The sequence below is a fragment of the Helianthus annuus genome, chromosome 17 (assembly GCF_002127325.2).
Source record: "Helianthus annuus cultivar XRQ/B chromosome 17, HanXRQr2.0-SUNRISE, whole genome shotgun sequence".
Lineage (NCBI taxonomy): Eukaryota > Viridiplantae > Streptophyta > Magnoliopsida > Asterales > Asteraceae > Helianthus > Helianthus annuus.
This window is the reverse complement of record NC_035449.2, coordinates 52,104,243-52,123,937: the sequence shown is the minus strand read 5'-3', so window position 1 is coordinate 52,123,937 and position 19,695 is coordinate 52,104,243. Positions and strand designations below refer to the sequence as shown.

The window sequence follows — 19,695 nt, the reverse complement described above, 5'->3', positions numbered from 1 at the left end:
TCCTCTTCTATGAGATCAATGCCTTTTGAAACCCCATATGAGAACATGAAGATGGACCTCCCATTAGAAGCCTAAAGTCGTCGATCAAAAGTTTTAATTTTCCGATTGCTTTAATGTCATAATGGTTAATTAGAATTCGGATTAGCTAATTGACAAAGAGATAAAAAGTAACGGAAGAATAGAAGCTAGAAAATTTTGGATCGGTTAATTGAGAAAGAAATAAAAATTTTGTATTGATACCGTTTGGAAAATGAATAACTATACAACGTTGAAGACCTAGAAAATGCAAGATCAAAACCCCATCTTCGACCAGCATCTCCCCTCATACCTTCTTCACCATTCCGATCTTTCCCTACCATGTTTCCCTCTTTGTGTCTTGAACGTGGTCCTTGTTAACCACCACAAGCCATCACAATAATCTCTTTGCGATATATATGTCCCCATGTTTGTCCAACGATGCTCACAATATCTCTAGGTTCACAAAATGAAGGTGTTAATTTATTCTTGTTATGTTTACAAGGTTGGTTTTTAGCACTCTTCAGAACTTGTGGAAGTGACGACGGAGAAGGGAGAGGGTGAAACTCCAAATTATGTTTAGCTTTTGTGGAACAACGATATTGGTAGCTTTGTCATTTTATCTTTTAAACTTTCTAATCTCTATAACCAACACAAATACAATGTGAATTCCAGCTACATTTGTATATTTCTAACTTCACAAACAATTCTACGAACCAAACATCCAAATTGTTTAAATCCATGTCAAGTATATGGCAGGGAGATAATCCTAATAATTCTTTTCCTTTTGCAACATTTATAAGTTACCACTGTTATTCTAGTTTTCCTCTTGAAACCCTTTTGTCAACTAGTCTTAGCTCCGAGAACCTTTTATGGCATGTTGCATTGTCGTCTCATTTTGTTCCTTCATAATCCTGGAATCTGAAGATGATGCGAATGAAAGTCAAAAGACATCAAGAAACAATAGAGAAATTGTGAATTTGATAGGCAAATTAGATTAGTAGTTTTGAAAAAGGAATCATTTCCGGATTGGTGTACACATCCATTGTCTTTGAAAAAAATATGTAAATAACATTTCATGAGTAATTACAGAGAATTACCAATGACGTTGGGTGGTCCATTGGTAACGGAAAAACCTCTAGGAATACCTAGGTTTGTAGGTCTTGGATTCAAATTCTAGAGATGACATGATTAAAGCGATTCGCCATTCTAAAAAATGCATACACAGAATTATAATGTTGTACCCATTTGGAGATCATGGGTTTGGCCAAGCCTACAAATGTATGAATTATCAAGGAATCTTGATTATGCGTTTATGTTATAGTTGTTCGGTATTCCTAATTGTTCATTTTTCTAGTGTTTTTTCGTACTTCTTTTATCAACTCTATCGATAAATATGAGAAAAGCCCATTTCAGAATTAAGAATACGTTAGAATGTGAGAAACACATAATACACATGTATCTTTTGCTTTAACTTTAAGTGTGATACGGAAAGCAATTGGGTAACCATCTACCCAACTATCTCACTAAAATCATCATTGTATTACGTACAAATGTTTTATATGGTACACACACTTCTCAACATAAGAATGATTATGAAAAGATCACGTCTCTACTCTTATCACAAGTTATAATTACAGTGATAAAGTTATAATAAAAGTGATTAAATTATCATTAAAATTCACACACTACAAGATAAATTTTACTCAAACACACATAATTAATATAACTCCCTAACATGTGTGGCTATGTATATGTATATATGTTTACAAGGTGGAGGTTCTAGAGTGAACACTAGTTTATTTGTGAATTGAGTGAATAAATCCTAATCATTGATTTACATCATCAAATCGTAAAATATACTAGTGTATTTTTATCGTCAAATTCTGACCATTGATTTACACTTGTATTTACACTTGTGTATTGATAATTAAGGGCTAGTATTAGTTCACTAGTGCTCACAATCAAAGGGGTTGTTCACAAATGAACCTATATGTATATATAAATATATAATATAATATACATTCATGTATGTATGCATGTATATACAGATAGATACTTGTTTGGCTTAATTAAGAGGACTTTTAGGATATTAATTAAGAGTTTTGGTAATTATAGCTTTATATGTTCTGCTGAAAACATAAACAATACATTAACAAATTATTATAATGTCCTAAAAATAAATTATGTTTTAGTGAATTCACATGTGAGCAATAGAATACTGTTTGATTATTTAATTAACCCTTTTGTCCTATAAAACCCCCGCTGCTTCTAACTCTCATTCCATCCCATCATAAACTCCTACACATTTCTAATAAACACCCTTACACCCACATTACAAAGTGATGGCTTCAAAGACCAATACCCCACTAGCTCTCTTTCTTGCACTAAACCTTTTGTTTTTTGCACTAGCCAGTAGCACTACCACGAAACCAAAGCCACCATCCGCTGGAACTTGTCCCAGGGATGCCCTTAAATTAGGTGTATGTGCCAATGTGCTTGGCAAATTACTTAATCTGGTCGTCGGAGACCCACCAGTTAAGCCATGCTGCAGCCTTCTCGAAGGCCTCGTTGACCTCGAGGCTGCAGTTTGCCTTTGTACTGCTATCAAGGCTAACGTTCTTGGAATCAATCTAAACGTGCCACTGTCTCTCAATTTGCTTCTTAACGTTTGCAGCAAGAAAGTTCCAAAGGACTTCATATGTGCTTAAATGATCAACCGACAATGTAATCTGGATTGTGTGTTTATTTTGGATTGTGAGTTTTTAGCGTTTGATCTCTAAATTTCTGTGTAATGTTTCCAAGAATTATTCATGTGTGTAATGATGGTTTGAAGAATTATTTTGTGGGAATAAAACTTCATATTTGATGTTTTCGTTAATTTAGTATGTTATTGTACGTCCTGTTTAGGATGGGATGATGGAAATTGATGATCTAAAAATTTGATATTGGAAAGCTGGATTTTATATCTTGTAAATTAACACGAGTTCCAAGTGATATAGGGGGCTGCAAAAGTGTTCCTCGTTTGCAAATGAATAAATGTACATAAAATGTCATTTGACCAATACACCGATGTGATTTCCTATAAGACTAAAGAGAGTGGGAGTACATTAAAAGGGGTGTAAAACGTTATGGGGTAGTCACGTCAGTAAAATGTCAGCAAAGTGGCTGACTTACTGAAATGTCTTTTTTTACGAACTAGTATTAAGCCCCACCGCGTTGCGGTTGGGGTGTAAAATTGTTTCAAATAGTAACAATGTCTCACCACTGCCAACAACCAGCACGTATTAATGTGAAGAAATTAGATTGTAAAGTAAAATATAAAAAAATAATAACTGAGTTGACTTAGTACCCACTCGTTGCGGCGAACCTGTTATGTTAAAGGGGTAAAATGACGTAAAAATGTTGAGTCACACGTACGTTGCTTCGTGTTAACTCGCAAATTTAGAACGAAGTGTTAAACGAAATATAATAACGTTGAACCACACACGCATGTTACACCGTATTAACTCGCAAAATTTAGAACGAAGTGTTAAACGAAATATAATAACGTTGAACCACACACGCATGTTACACCGTATTAACTCGCAAAATTTAGAACGAAACGTAAAACAAAAAATTTGCGAAATATGATAAGTATAGGGGAGCAAAGTTAAAAATAAAAAACTTGTGAGATTAAATTGCGAACGATGAAAACTCTTGGGTTAAAAGTGAAAAATAAATAGTTTTGGATTAAAGTGTAAAATCATTTTTTTAAAACACCCCTAAGAATGGTGTACAACATTTAATGCATAAACATGTTGGAAATTTATAGTATGTAAATACGTATACAATGTTTATAACCATTGAGCTGACTTACTGAAATGTCTTTTTTTTTTTTTTTAATTTACAGAGCATACTAGAGGTGTTTAGAATTCGTTTCAAATTTGAAAAACTCAAAATTCGATTCGATTATCAAAAATTCAAACTCGATTTAATTCGAGTCCAGTAAATCAAATATGAACCGAATACGAATTTATAATTATAATTTCGATTCGATTAGAAGTTCAAATTATAGTTATACATATTTATGTAATATTTTTATATAATGCATATATAATTTTAATTGGGCTATATTATAAATTAATCTCCAAATTTATTTTAAAGATTAAAATAACCCAATACCAAACCTATTACCAAGCCCATAACTTAAATGAACTTATTGCATATTTTAACTGAATTTGAATCAAAACGAATTTATTCAAATTTATCCGAATTCGAATTGGGATTTTAATTCGAATACGAATTCTATTCAAGTTGGCTGGTTCTTAATCGAATTCGAATTGAATACGAATTCAAGCAAAAATAAGAGTTATTCGAAAAATTCGATTCGAGTAATCCGAAAGTTCAATATTCGATTTGATGAACACCCGTTAATGTATACAAAGATAAATGTAGGTAATTAGTTCCATTCAATATAACCTACACAACACTTGTAAATGTGTAGGTTTTAATAATTTTGAATTTCAGTAGATATGAATAAGCATTACATTTAAACCATTTTCATATAATTTCAAATTCTTTATCTTTATTATTGTTGAAATAATAATAATAATAATAATAATAATAATAATAATAATAATAATAATAATAATAATAATAGTAATAATAATAATTTATTATTGTTCATTTTGTTTTCGAAAATAAAAATTGCGTTCGTAGAAAGACGAAAATAGTGTATTTCATAACGAAATTTGATAATTTTAGCTGTATATGTTTTGCTAAGAACATAAATAATACAATAATAATTTAAAACCTTTTAAAATAAATTATATATTTTTAGTGAATCACATGTGACCGATAGAATACTATTTAATTATCCATTTTGTCCTATAAAACCCCCCCACACCTCCCAACTCTTATTCCATCCCATCATAACTCTCTTTACACATTCCTAATAAACACTCACATTAAGGAGACATGGGTTCAAAAACCAATACCCCATTAGCTCTCTTTTTTGCACTCAATCTTTTGTTTTTTGCATTAGCCAGTGGTTGTACCACCTGCCCTAGCACTACCACAAAACCAAATCCAACGTCCATCGGGGCCTGTCCTAGGGACGCCCTTAAATTAGGTGTGTGTGCCAATGTGCTTGGCAGCTTACTTAATCTCGTCGTTGGAGACCCACCAGTTAAGCCATGTTGTAGCCTTCTTGACGGCCTTGTTGACCTTGAGGCTGCCATTTGCCTTTGCACTGCTATCAAGGCTAACATTCTTGGAATCAATCTAAATGTACCAGTGTCACTCAATTTGCTTCTAAACGTTTGTAGCAAGCAAGTTCCAAAGGACTTCATATGTGCTTAAACAATCAACCGACTATGTAATCTGTTTGTGTGTGTATGTGTGTTAATTTTCAACTGTGAGAGTGTTTATTGTTAATTTGATCTCCGAAAGGGAGAAAGTATTTTAATTTGTTTGTAATGATCGTTTTCAGAATTATTTTGTGGGGATTAAATTTTATATTTGATGCTTTTGTTTATTTCGTATATCTTTGAACGTCTTGTTTAGGATGAAATGACGGAAAGTGAGCAACACATTTGATATTGGAAGGTTGGATTTATATATTTTATAAATTAAGACGAGTACTCAATGAAATAATGGGTATACGAAAAAAATTTTCTAAATTTTTGTAAGCCTAAATAACAGGGCCGGCTCAAAATTTTCTAAATTTTTCTAAGCCTAAAGCGGATAGCAAAATTGGGGCCCCTTTTTTAAACGAAAAAAATTGCTAAGGATCCTATTATTCATATATCATCTTTGTATACGTATAATTATTGATCATAAACCTCAATGTTAACAATCTCAAAGCCAAAATTACCAACATATAATATATTTTCTTAGAATTTGAAGCCCTAGGAAAATGGAGGCCTAAAGCTCTTACTTTATTTCACTTCCCTGAGCCGGCCCTGCAAATGAATAAAGGCGCATAATATTATTTAACCATATGTAATTACTGTGTTACATCTAATATTAATAAAAGAGTCCACTTAATTTCATATGTCATCTAATTCTAATAAAAGAATCTCAATAATGTCACATGGCATTTTCTCCATTAATTCATTATGATATTATTAATTAATTAATTAATATCTAATTCTAATTTATAATTAAAAAACATATAAAGTATTGATAATTTTAGGAAAATTGGTATTTAATAAACCAACATTTGCCCAGTTGGTAAATAATAATCCAACCTACAGAATTGGTGTATAATAATCCTACCTATCAATATGTTGGTTCTCAATGAACCTCCGTTAGTTTTTTTTAACTGAAGTTAGTTTTTAAGTTTTATTTATTACACAAACAGTCCCTGTAGTTGTAATTTACTAGTTTTAACTATGAGTTAATAGCCAAAATGGTCCCTGAGGTTAATAGCCACAGCACCGCCACCACCACCACCACCACCGCCACCGCCACCACCGCACCGCCACCACCACCACCACCACCACCATCGCCACCATCGCCACAGCACCTCCACCACCGTAACCATCGCCACAGCACCACCACCACCACCGCACCGCCACCACCACCACCGGTTGGCGGTGGACTATTTGTTGACCAAAACCCGAACCGAGTTGTTGACTTTGACTGAATCTGACCCGAAGTGCGGCTGGCCCGAAGGACCTGAACTAACCCGAGACTCGAACCACAACAGAATCAACCGAAACCCGTCTGAGTTTGAACAAACCTGACCTGTACAACAGAATCAACCACCGCCGCGTCGCTACTGCCGTGAGGGTCCACCGCCGCCGCCGCCGCAGGTGGCGGCTCCATACTCCTCTCACTGTCTCTCTCTTTCCCCGGTCATCCTCTCTCTTCCCTGTTCACACTCCGATTCTCTCTGCTTGATACCGTCGCCGCCTTCATCATCTTCTCCGACGGGTCGCCGGAGAACCACCTCGATCCGCCGTCACTCGCCGATCTCTCTCTCTCGTCGATTGGTGGTGGTGGTGGTGGCGGTGCGATGGTGGTGGTGGCGGTGCTGTGGCGATGGTGGTGGTGGCGGTGGTGGTGGTGGTGGTGGCGGTGCTGTGGCTATTAACCTCAGGGACCATTTTGGCTATTAACTCATAGTTAAAACTAGTAAATTACAACTACAGGGACTGTTTGTGTAATAAATAAAACTTAAAAACTAACTTCAGTTGAAAAAAACTAACGGAGGTTCATTGAGTACCAACATATTGATAGGTAGGATTATTATATACCAATTCTGTAGGTTGGATTATTATTTACCAACTGGGAAAGGTTGGTTTATTAAATACCAATTTTCCATAATTTTAAAACCTTTCATTTTATTACTTTTTAAAATGGATAAGCATAATCCCAAATGACATTTTCTCCGTCAATTCATTAATATTAATGATTTTATTAATTAAATAATATCTAATTCTAATTCTAATTTATGATTAAAAAATATATAAATTATCTATAATTTTAAAACCTATGATTTTATTGTTTCTTAAAATGGATAAGCATATAGTTTAGTTTACGTTATCTGTTTTGTGTAAATCAAGTTTCAGAAAAAAAATAATTGCTATTATCTAAGAAACATGGTGTTATGTTATTAAAATGTTATTTTTTATAGTGTTACTTTATTAAAAATGTTCTTTTAATTATATGCGTCAATATTTCATATCAACACCACAAAAAATATGTAAAATAATAACAATCGGCTTTAAGTTTATATATTAGATATAACGTAGTGAAGTGATTATTTAAACTAAATATTTGTGATGAATTTATCTATTAATTCAAACAAAAAATTAATTAATTAATAATATTATTAATAAATTGAAAGAGAGAATATTACATGACATTAACTGAATTTTTTTGTTAGAATTAGATATACCATTACCTATCACAATCCATCTCCATCACCACCATTTTCAGCCATCAACTCTATCTCAATTAAGATTTAAGAGCCTTCTCATTATCATCCCAAATTTTTAAAGAAATATTTATATGTTCATCGGTTTTTTTTTCTACTTCGTCTCATTCCCCAAGATAAGGATGAGATCTAATAATTTTCTTCACATTCTTTACATATCGTATCGTATCATAACATAATATAGAAATTTAATTGTTATATAAATATATATTTTATGTATATCTAATTATTATTACTAAAGAAAGAAATAAATATAAATTATTTGCTTAAACGCGTCATTTATAGTGAGTAATGTTATATTGTATTTAACTTGGTATGGATAGTTCATGTTATGGTAATATATGTTTATATCAAAACTTATTTTTAACATATGTAATATCAAGAATAATTCAAATTTTGTAATTATTTTGTTCTTCGGATACAATCAATCTTATCATTCAACCCGTGTAAAACACGGGACTACAAACTAGTGTGAATATAATCAAGTATGATTCAGTACATACACAAGAATTAACTTTATACGTACTTTTTTAAAAAATTGTTTGATATTTATCTTTTTCAAAAAATTTAATTCATATATTTTTTTCTGGAATACTAAAATTGTCAAATTATTCTATTTAGAACTTGTTAAATGATGTCATTTATTGTAAACTAGCAAAAAGACTCGCGCGCGTTGCGGCGCGGTTACATTGCAAAAATCGAATGGATTAGTACAAACGTTATGTGATGCGTTAACGATATGAAAGTGCGCGTTTTGATGTATCCGATCGAACATAATGTAACTTATATAAGTATTGCGATTGGATCAAAACATAAAGAAAATCAAATTTATACCGTACAATCATAACGTATTATATGTGACCCAACTCATATATAGGCAAACGTAATGGGTATAACGGAAAAACGGAGAAGTATAACCAAAAGTGATTAATTAGAGCTTTTGAAAAGGGGGAAAAAGCACAATTTGACTCCACTCTGTTCGAAACAAATTTACGAAACATTCATAAAATAAGCATGAAAACATATTATATTTGACCTAATTCGTTTAAAAAAGAAATTACGTCGAAACATACACCATCTCGAATTTATACTAAAACATACATAAAAATATGCACGTAAAAAATGTTTTTTAAACGAAAACGTGTTATATTTACCTGACTCGTTGGAGACCCACCAGTTAAGCCATGTTGTAGCCTTCTTGACGGCCTTGTTGACCTTGAGGCTGCCATTTGCCTTTGCACTGCTATCAAGGCTAACATTCTTGGAATCAATCTAAATGTACCAGTGTCACTCAATTTGCTTCTAAACGTTTGTAGCAAGCAAGTTCCAAAGGACTTCATATGTGCTTAAACAATCAACCGACTATGTAATCTGTTTGTGTGTGTATGTGTGTTAATTTTCAACTGTGAGAGTGTTTATTGTTAATTTGATCTCCGAAAGGGAGAAAGTATTTTAATTTGTTTGTAATGATCGTTTTCAGAATTATTTTGTGGGGATTAAATTTTATATTTGATGCTTTTGTTTATTTCGTATATCTTTGAACGTCTTGTTTAGGATGAAATGACGGAAAGTGAGCAACACATTTGATATTGGAAGGTTGGATTTATATATTTTATAAATTAAGACGAGTACTCAATGAAATAATGGGTATACGAAAAAAATTTTCTAAATTTTTGTAAGCCTAAATAACAGGGCCGGCTCAAAATTTTCTAAATTTTTCTAAGCCTAAAGCGGATTGCAAAATTGGGGCCCCTTTTTTAAACGAAAAAAATTGCTAAGGATCCTATTATTCATATATCATCTTTGTATACGTATAATTATTGATCATAAACCTCAATGTTAACAATCTCAAAGCCAAAATTACCAACATATAATATATTTTCTTAGAATTTGAAGCCCTAGGAAAATGGAGGCCTAAAGCTCTTGCTTTATTTCACTTCCCTGAGCCGGCCCTGCAAATGAATAAAGGCGCATAATATTATTTAACCATATGTAATTACTGTGTTACATCTAATATTAATAAAAGAGTCCACTTAATTTCATATGTCATCTAATTCTAATAAAAGAATCTCAATAATGTCACATGGCATTTTCTCCATTAATTCATTATGATATTATTAATTAATTAATTAATATCTAATTCTAATTTATAATTAAAAAACATATAAAGTATTGATAATTTTAGGAAAATTGGTATTTAATAAACCAACATTTGCCCAGTTGGTAAATAATAATCCAACCTACAGAATTGGTATATAATAATCCTACCTATCAATATGTTGGTTCTCAATGAACCTCCGTTAGTTTTTTTTAACTGAAGTTAGTTTTTAAGTTTTATTTATTACACAAACAGTCCCTGTAGTTGTAATTTACTAGTTTTAACTATGAGTTAATAGCCAAAATGGTCCCTGAGGTTAATAGCCACAGCACCGCCACCACCACCACCACCACCGCCACCGCCACCACCGCACCGCCACCACCACCACCACCACCACCATCGCCACCATCGCCACAGCACCTCCACCACCGTAACCATCGCCACAGCACCACCACCACCACCGCACCGCCACCACCACCACCGGTTGGCGGTGGACCATTTGTTGACCAAAACCCGAACCGAGTTGTTGACTTTGACTGAATCTGACCCGAAGTGCGGCTGGCCCGAAGGACCTGAACTAACCCGAGACTCGAACCACAACAGAATCAACCGAAACCCGTCTGAGTTTGAACAAACCTGACCTGTACAACAGAATCAACCACCGCCGCGTCGCTACTGCCGTGAGGGTCCACCGCCGCCGCCGCCGCAGGTGGCGGCTCCATACTCCTCTCACTGTCTCTCTCTCTCCCCGGTCATCCTCTCTCTTCTCTGTTCACACTCCGATTCTCTCTGCTTGATACCGTCGCCGCCTTCATCATCTTCTCCGACGGGTCGCCGGAGAACCACCTCGATCCGCCGTCACTCGCCGATCTCTCTCTCTCGTCGATTGGTGGTGGTGGTGGTGGCGGTGCGGTGGTGGTGGCGGTGCTGTGGCGATGGTGGTGGTGGTGGTGGTGGCGGTGCTGTGGCTATTAACCTCAGGGACCATTTTGGCTATTAACTCATAGTTAAAACTAGTAAATTACAACTACAGGGACTGTTTGTGTAATAAATAAAACTTAAAAACTAACTTCAGTTAAAAAAAACTAACGGAGGTTCATTGAGTACCAACATATTGATAGGTAGGATTATTATATACCAATTCTGTAGGTTGGATTATTATTTACCAACTGGGCAAAGGTTGGTTTATTAAATACCAATTTTCCATAATTTTAAAACCTTTCATTTTATTACTTTTTAAAATGGATAAGCATAATCCCAAATGACATTTTCTCCGTCAATTCATTAATATTAATGATTTTATTAATTAAATAATATGTTATTAAAATGTTATTTTTTATAGTGTTACTTTATTAAAAATGTTCTTTTAATTATATGCGTCAATATTTCATATCAACACCACAAAAAATATGTAAAATAATAACAATCGGCTTTAAGTTTATATATTAGATATAACGTAGTGAAGTGATTATTTAAACTAAATATTTGTGATGAATTTATCTATTAATTCAAACAAAAAATTAATTAATTAATAATATTATTAATAAATTGAAAGAGAGAATATTACATGACATTAACTGAATTTTTTGTTAGAATTAGATATACCATTACCTATCACAATCCATCTCCATCACCACCATTTTCAGCCATCAACTCTATCTCAATTAAGATTTAAGAGCCTTCTCATTATCATCCCAAATTTTTAAAGAAATATTTATGTGTTCATCGGTTTTTTTTCTACTTCGTCTCATTCCCCAAGATAAGGATGAGATCTAATAATTTTCTTCACATTCTTTACATATCGTATCGTATCATAACATAATATAGAAATTTAATTGTTATATAAATATATATTTTATGTATATCTAATTATTATTACTAAAGAAAGAAATAAATATAAATTATTTGCTTAAACGCGTCATTTATAGTGAGTAATGTTATATTGTATTTAACTTGGTATGGATAGTTCATGTTATGGTAATATATGTTTATATCAAAACTTATTTTTAACATATGTAATATCAAGAATAATTCAAATTTTGTAATTATTCTTTTCTTCGGATACAATCAATCTTATCATTCAACCCGTGTAAAACACGGGACTACAAACTAGTGTGAATATAATCAAGTATGATTCAGTACATACACAAGAATTAACTTTATACGTACTTTTTTAAAAAATTGTTTGATATTTATCTTTTTCAAAAAATTTAATTCATATATTTTTTTCTGGAATACTAAAATTGTCAAATTATTCTATTTAGAACTTGTTAAATGATGTCATTTATTGTAAACTAGCAAAAAGACTCGCGCGCGTTGCGGCGCGGTTACATTGCAAAAATCGAATGGATTAGTACAAACGTTATGTGATGCGTTAACGATATGAAAGTGCGCGTTTTGATGTATCCGATCGAACATAATGTAACTTATATAAGTATTGCGATTGGATCAAAACATAAAGAAAATCAAATTTATACCGTACAATCATAACGTATTATATGTGACCCAACTCATATATAGGCAAACGTAATGGGTATAACGGAAAAACGGAGAAGTATAACCAAAAGAGATTAATTAGAGCTTTTGAAAAGGGGGAAAAAGCACAATTTGACTCCACTCTGTTCGAAACAAATTTACGAAACATTCATAAAATAAGCATGAAAACATATTATATTTGACCTAATTCGTTTAAAAAAGAAATTACGTCGAAACATACACCATCTCGAATTTATACTAAAACATACATAAAAATATGCACGTAAAAAATGTTTTTTAAACGAAAACGTGTTATATTTACCTGACTCGTTGGAGACCCACCAGTTAAGCCATGTTGTAGCCTTCTTGACGGCCTTGTTGACCTTGAGGCTGCCATTTGCCTTTGCACTGCTATCAAGGCTAACATTCTTGGAATCAATCTAAATGTACCAGTGTCACTCAATTTGCTTCTAAACGTTTGTAGCAAGCAAGTTCCAAAGGACTTCATATGTGCTTAAACAATCAACCGACTATGTAATCTGTTTGTGTGTGTATGTGTGTTAATTTTCAACTGTGAGAGTGTTTATTGTTAATTTGATCTCCGAAAGGGAGAAAGTATTTTAATTTGTTTGTAATGATCGTTTTCAGAATTATTTTGTGGGGATTAAATTTTATATTTGATGCTTTTGTTTATTTCGTATATCTTTGAACGTCTTGTTTAGGATGAAATGACGGAAAGTGAGCAACACATTTGATATTGGAAGGTTGGATTTATATATTTTATAAATTAAGACGAGTACTCAATGAAATAATGGGTATAGGAAAAAAATTTTCTAAATTTTTGTAAGCCTAAATAACAGCGCCGGCTCAAAATTTTCTAAATTTTTCTAAGCCTAAAGCGGATAGCAAAATTGGGGCCCCTTTTTTAAACAAAAAAATTGCTAAGGATCCTATTATTCATATATCATCTTTGTATACGTATAATTATTGATCATAAACCTCAATGTTAACAATCTCAAAGCCAAAATTACCAACATATAATATATTTTCTTAGAATTTGAAGCCCTAGGAAAATGGAGGCCTAAAGCTCTTGCTTTATTTCACTCCCCTGAGCCGGCCCTGCAAATGAATAAAGGCGCATAATATTATTTAACCATATGTAATTACTGTGTTACATCTAATATTAATAAAAGAGTCCACTTAATTCCATATGTCATCTAATTCTAATAAAAGAATCTCAATAATGTCACATGGCATTTTCTCCATTAATTCATTATGATATTATTAATTAATTAATTAATATCTAATTCTAATTTATAATTAAAAAACATATAAAGTATTGATAATTTTAGGAAAATTGGTGTTTAATAAACCAACATTTGCCCAGTTGGTAAATAATAATCCAACCTACAGAATTGGTATATAATAATCCTACCTATCAATATGTTGGTTCTCAATGAACCTCCGTTAGTTTTTTTTAACTGAAGTTAGTTTTTAAGTTTTATTTATTACACAAACAGTCCCTGTAGTTGTAATTTACTAGTTTTAACTATGAGTTAATACCCAAAATGGTCCCTGAGGTTAATAGCCACAGCACCGCCACCACCACCACCACCGCCACCGCCACCGCCACCACCGCACCGCCACCACCACCACCACCACCATCGCCACCATCGCCACAGCACCTCCACCACCGTAACCATCGCCACAGCACCACCACCACCACCGCACCGCCACCACCACCACCGGTTGGCGGTGGACCATTTGTTGACCAAAACCCGAACCGAGTTGTTGACTTTGACTGAATCTGACCCGAAGTGCGACTGGCCCGAAGGACCTGAACTAACCCGAGACTCGAACCACAACAGAATCAACCGAAACCCGTCTGAGTTTGAACAAACCTGACCTGTACAACAGAATTAACCACCGCCGCGTCGCTACTGCCGTGAGGGTCCACCGCCGCCGCCGCCGCAGGTGGCGGCTCCATACTCCTCTCACTGTCTCTCTCTCTCCCCGGTCATCCTCTCTCTTCTCTGTTCACACTCCGATTCTCTCTGCTTGATACCGTCGCCGCCTTCATCATCTTCTCCGACGGGTCGCCGGAGAACCACCTCGATCCGCCGTCACTCGCCGATCTCTCTCTCTCGTCGATTGGTGGTGGTGGCGGTGCGGTGGTGGTGGTGGCGGTGCTGTGGCGATGGTGGTGGTGGCGGTGGTGGTGGTGGCGGTGCTGTGGCTATTAACCTCAGGGACCATTTTGGCTATTAACTCATAGTTAAAACTAGTAAATTACAACTACAGGGACTGTTTGTGTAATAAATAAAACTTAAAAACTAACTTCAGTTAAAAAAAACTAACGGAGGTTCATTGAGTACCAACATATTGATAGGTAGGATTATTATATACCAATTCTGTAGGTTGGATTATTATTTACCAACTGGGCAAATGTTGGTTTATTAAATACCAATTTTCCATAATTTTAAAACCTTTCATTTTATTACTTTTTAAAATGGATAAGCATAATCCCAAATGACATTTTCTCCGTCAATTCATTAATATTAATGATATTATTAATTAAATAATATCTAATTCTAATTCTAATTTATGATTAAAAAATATATAAATTATCTATAATTTTAAAACCTATGATTTTATTGTTTCTTAAAATGGATAAGCATATAGTTTAGTTTACGTTATCTGTTTTGTGTAAATCAAGTTTCAGAAAAAAAATAATTGCTATTATCTAAGAAACATGGTGTTATGTTATTAAAATGTTATTTTTTATAGTGTTACTTTATTAAAAATGTTCTTTTAATTATATGCGTCAATATTTCATATCAACACCACAAAAAATATGTAAAATAATAACAATCGGCTTTAAGTTTATATATTAGATATAACGTAGTGAAGTGATTATTTAAACTAAATATTTGTGATGAATTTATCTATTAATTCAAACAAAAAATTAATTAATTAATAATATTATTAATAAATTGAAAGAGAGAATATTACATGACATTAACTGAATTTTTTTGTTAGAATTAGATATACCATTACCTATCACAATCCATCTCCATCACCACCATTTTCAGCCATCAACTCTATCTCAATTAAGATTTAAGAGCCTTCTCATTATCATCCCAAATTTTTAAAGAAATATTTATGTGTTCATCGGTTTTTTTTCTACTTCGTCTCATTCCCCAAGATAAGGATGAGATTTAATAATTTTCTTCACATTCTTTACATATCGTATCGTATCATAACATAATATAGAAATTTAATTGTTATATAAATATATATTTTATGTATATCTAATTATTATTACTAAAGAAAGAAATAAATATAAATTATTTGCTTAAACGCGTCATTTATAGTGAGTAATGTTATATTGTATTTAACTTGGTATGGATAGTTCATGTTATGGTAATATATGTTTATATCAAAACTTATTTTTAACATATGTAATATCAAGAATAATTCACATTTTGTAATTATTCTGTTCTTCGGATACAATCAATCTTATCATTCAACCCGTGTAAAACACGGGACTACAAACTAGTGTGAATATATTCAAGTATGATTCAGTACATACACAAGAATTAACTTTATACGTACTTTTTTAAAAAATTGTTTGATATTTATCTTTTTCAAAAAATTTAATTCATATATTTTTTTCTGGAATACTAAAATTGTCAAATTATTCTATTTAGAACTTGTTAAATGATTTCATTTATTGTAAACTAGCAAAAAGACTCGCGCGCGTTGCGGCGCGGTTACATTGCAAAAATTGAATGGATTAGTACAAACGTTATGTGATGCGTTAACGATATGAAAGTGCGCGTTTTGATGTATCCGATCGAACATAATGTAACTTATATAAGTATTGCGATTGGATCAAAACATAAAGAAAATCAAATTTATACCGTACAATCATAACGTATTATATGTGACCCAACTCATATATAGGCAAACGTAATGGGTATAACGGAAAAACGGAGAAGTATAACCAAAAGAGATTAATTAGAGCTTTTGAAAAGGGGGAAAAAGCACAATTTGACTCCACTCTGTTCGAAACAAATTTACGAAACATTCATAAAATAAGCATGAAAACATATTATATTTGACCTAATTCGTTTAAAAAAGAAATTACGTCGAAACATACACCATCTCGAATTTATACTAAAACATACATAAAAATATGCACGTAAAAATGTTTTTTAAACGAAAACGTGTTATATTTACCTGACTCGTTTCCAAAAAAAAGTTTACGTCGAAACGTAGAGCAAATCGAATTCATACCGACACGTACATAAAAATATGCACGTAAAAATAGTTTTTTTTTTTTAAAGAAAGGGAGGTATAGGGGTAAACTCAAAACAAATTATTAGTAAAAAACTTAAGAGGTTAAATATGTTCGTAAAATTGTGCCAAGTAGTACCACTGCTAGTGACCACCAACGTTGGAAGAGTTCGTAAAACTTAAATAAATAAAAAAGGAAAAAATAACACCCAGCGAAAAACAGACGTAAAATCATTGAACCACACATGCCTGTTGCAGGTTGTTAATGCGAAGGAATTAGACCGAAACGTAAAACCTAGAAAATAATAACTAAGTCGATCTAGGACATGTGCCTTGCGACGAACTTGTTAAATAGAGGGGCTATGACGGCCTGTTAACCGGGAAAAAACATACGGACAAATGTTGAACCCCACACGCACGTTGTAGCGTGTTGACTCGCAAAATTTATAATGAAACGTAAAACGAAAAACTTGCGAAAAATGAAAATATGAGACACCAAAGTTGAAAATAAAAAAGTGTTGTGATTAAATTTTAAAGATGAAAAGCCTTGAGTTAAAAGTAAAAAAAAAAATAACCAATGATCTCTTGGACTAGTGGTCAAGAGGGAGGTGAGAAGCTTTGCTTCTCTTGGAGGTCTTGGGTTCAAATCCAGAGAATAGGTGGTTTTAATACTAACTTGGTGATACTAACATACTAACTACTAATCCGATTAGCGACATCCTAACCATACATCGTTCAAAAAAAAGTAAAAAAATTAAAGTGGTTAGATTTAAAAGATAAAAACCTTTGTGCTGTAAATGAAAATGTCAATTATTTTTTAAAAGACCCCCAATACATAATGTACAACAACATAAAAGCAACCTTTTGTTGCTAATTTATATTATGGTAATAAAATAGTTTATTTATAGTATATAAACATATAGATAAAGACTTACTTGCCTCTTAAACAATTTTTAGCAACTAAACTCTCATATCACCCAATATTAAATGATTTTGCCAAAAAAAAAAAAAAAAAAAACAAACAAAAACAAAACTAACATATTTGTTTTTAACTGTTTAACATTATATCCTAGGGCTACTCCTATCAAGAACTCTTTAACTATAAATCTCTCCTGTCCTCTATAGCCATTATGCCTACAACACGTTGGTGATATTTAAGATGTAATCTTCCTTTTTAACCAAACATCTCCTATGTTAATGATCGAAGTAAGACTAAATCTCTCATGTCCATAACTGATGTAAGATATGTCTAAAGTAGTGATGCAAAACAGAGTTTTTATACAAGAACACATAGAACAAAATACATCATTCATTTTTGCCATCTTTTACTTAAATAAAAAATAATTGAAATACAATGTTTACTATAATATATATATATATATATATATATACACACACATATGGTAGGATTATTGTAAAAAGGGTGTGTTTTGTGAGAAGTGTAAGAAAGAATCTAGACCATTTAATCTATAATCTAATGGATGAGATTTTAATGGCAAAATTGTAAATAGTGTTTACCATTAAAATAATTAATTTTCTATATTAAAGGTATAAAGGTAAATTTAACATTTTTAAATTCAAAAACCCACATGCAAGTTCCCCCCGCCTTTTTTAAACGTCAATAACTTTTTATACGTAACTTATTTTAAAAAATATTACACCATAATGACGGGTGTTTTTTTATCTTTAATATGAGTATCATATTGCCATACTTATATAGAGAAAAAAATTTACGTTTCAATCAGATGTTTTAGTCCATGGTGTTTTCTCTATGTTGTTTTAATTGTATAGAGATTCAAGGCGTTGTATATTATAGTAAAACACCATGAACGTATATAAGACACCTTAACATAGCAAATACCATTTACATTCAATCTTCAGTCTTGTCTTCTATGGTGTTTTATTTTAGGAATTCAAAATAGAATATGGTGTCTTATAAAATAAAATACCATAGAAAACAAGACTGAAAGATTGAATGTAAATGCTATTTGCAATGTTATGGTGTCTTATATACGTTCATGGTGTTTTACTATAATATACAACGCCTTGAATCTCTATACAATTAAAACAACATAGAGAAAACACCATGGACTAAAACATCTGATTGAAACGTAATTTTTTTCTCTATATAAATATAGCAATATGGTGCTTATATTAAAGATAAAAAACACTCGTTATTATGGTTTATTCTTTTTTTAAATTATGTATAATAAGTTATTGACATTAAAAAAGACGGGGGGAACTCGCATGGCATTGCATGTGGGTTTTTGAATTTTATCTTTAGTTAGATTATTTTATTAAATTACATAATTGCCCTTATCCTAATAAATTAAATAATGACATGTGTCATCATTATGTTCTTTCTTATCTTTCTCACAAAATTACTCTTTTTACTGGATTCTAAAACTATATATATATATATATATATATATATATATATAAGTTTTATACATATTTCCCTCTCCTACAAGGGCTTATTACATATTTCCCCATTTTTTAAGAGATTACTGAATTACCCTTGTAAAAAACCATCAGTTTTTTTCCTCTTCCCCACCGACAAGATAAAGTTTCTTAAAATTGAGTTTCCGATTGGTGAATTAGGTGTAGAAGATGATGTGTTGTTGAAATGAAGGGTAGATTTCAGATCTACACTTGATAAGTGTCTGATTCTCGGTGCATCTTCAGTTACCCACCCTCAAATTGTAGTATCTGGTGACATCATGAGTGATGGAGATGATAACGGGAGTATACCAGAGTCATTTTACACAAACTTTGGGTTGAAGTTGCGCGTGGTGTGGACGATAAGCTCATTGATTGCCGTTTCAACGAGTCATTATTTGCTGCAGCCGATAATTTCGGAGCATAAGACGTTGGATAGTTT

At 32.5% G+C, this 19,695-nt stretch overlaps 3 protein-coding genes across 3 annotated transcripts; all 3 read left to right on the top strand.

The window, feature by feature from the left end:
- Nucleotides 1-2,300: 2,300 nt before the first annotated feature.
- Nucleotides 2,301-2,896, top strand: LOC110926483 (14 kDa proline-rich protein DC2.15-like). The gene has a single exon (XM_022170249.2). The coding sequence runs from the start codon at nt 2,361-2,363 to the stop codon at nt 2,724-2,726; it is 366 nt and encodes a 121-aa protein (XP_022025941.1). The 5' UTR covers nt 2,301-2,360; the 3' UTR covers nt 2,727-2,896.
- A 2,021-nt stretch (nt 2,897-4,917) lies between these two features.
- Nucleotides 4,918-5,540, top strand: LOC110926482 (14 kDa proline-rich protein DC2.15-like). Its single transcript, XM_035987088.1, has one exon. The coding sequence runs from the start codon at nt 4,975-4,977 to the stop codon at nt 5,356-5,358; it is 384 nt and encodes a 127-aa protein (XP_035842981.1). The 5' UTR covers nt 4,918-4,974; the 3' UTR covers nt 5,359-5,540.
- A 7,304-nt stretch (nt 5,541-12,844) lies between these two features.
- Nucleotides 12,845-13,215, top strand: LOC110924223 (putative lipid-binding protein AIR1; the record flags this gene model as incomplete). The annotated part of the gene is made up of 1 exon (XM_022168255.2): nt 12,845-13,215. A coding segment is annotated over one exon (189 nt), but the record flags the coding sequence as incomplete, so codon positions are not given.
- Between the last annotated feature and the right edge of the window lie 6,480 nt (nt 13,216-19,695).

Coding starts and splice junctions, on each gene's coding strand:
- LOC110926483 (XM_022170249.2), top strand. CDS start 2,361: ATGGCTTCAAAGACCAATACCCCACTAGCTCTCTTTCTTGCACTAAAC.
- LOC110926482 (XM_035987088.1), top strand. CDS start 4,975: ATGGGTTCAAAAACCAATACCCCATTAGCTCTCTTTTTTGCACTCAAT.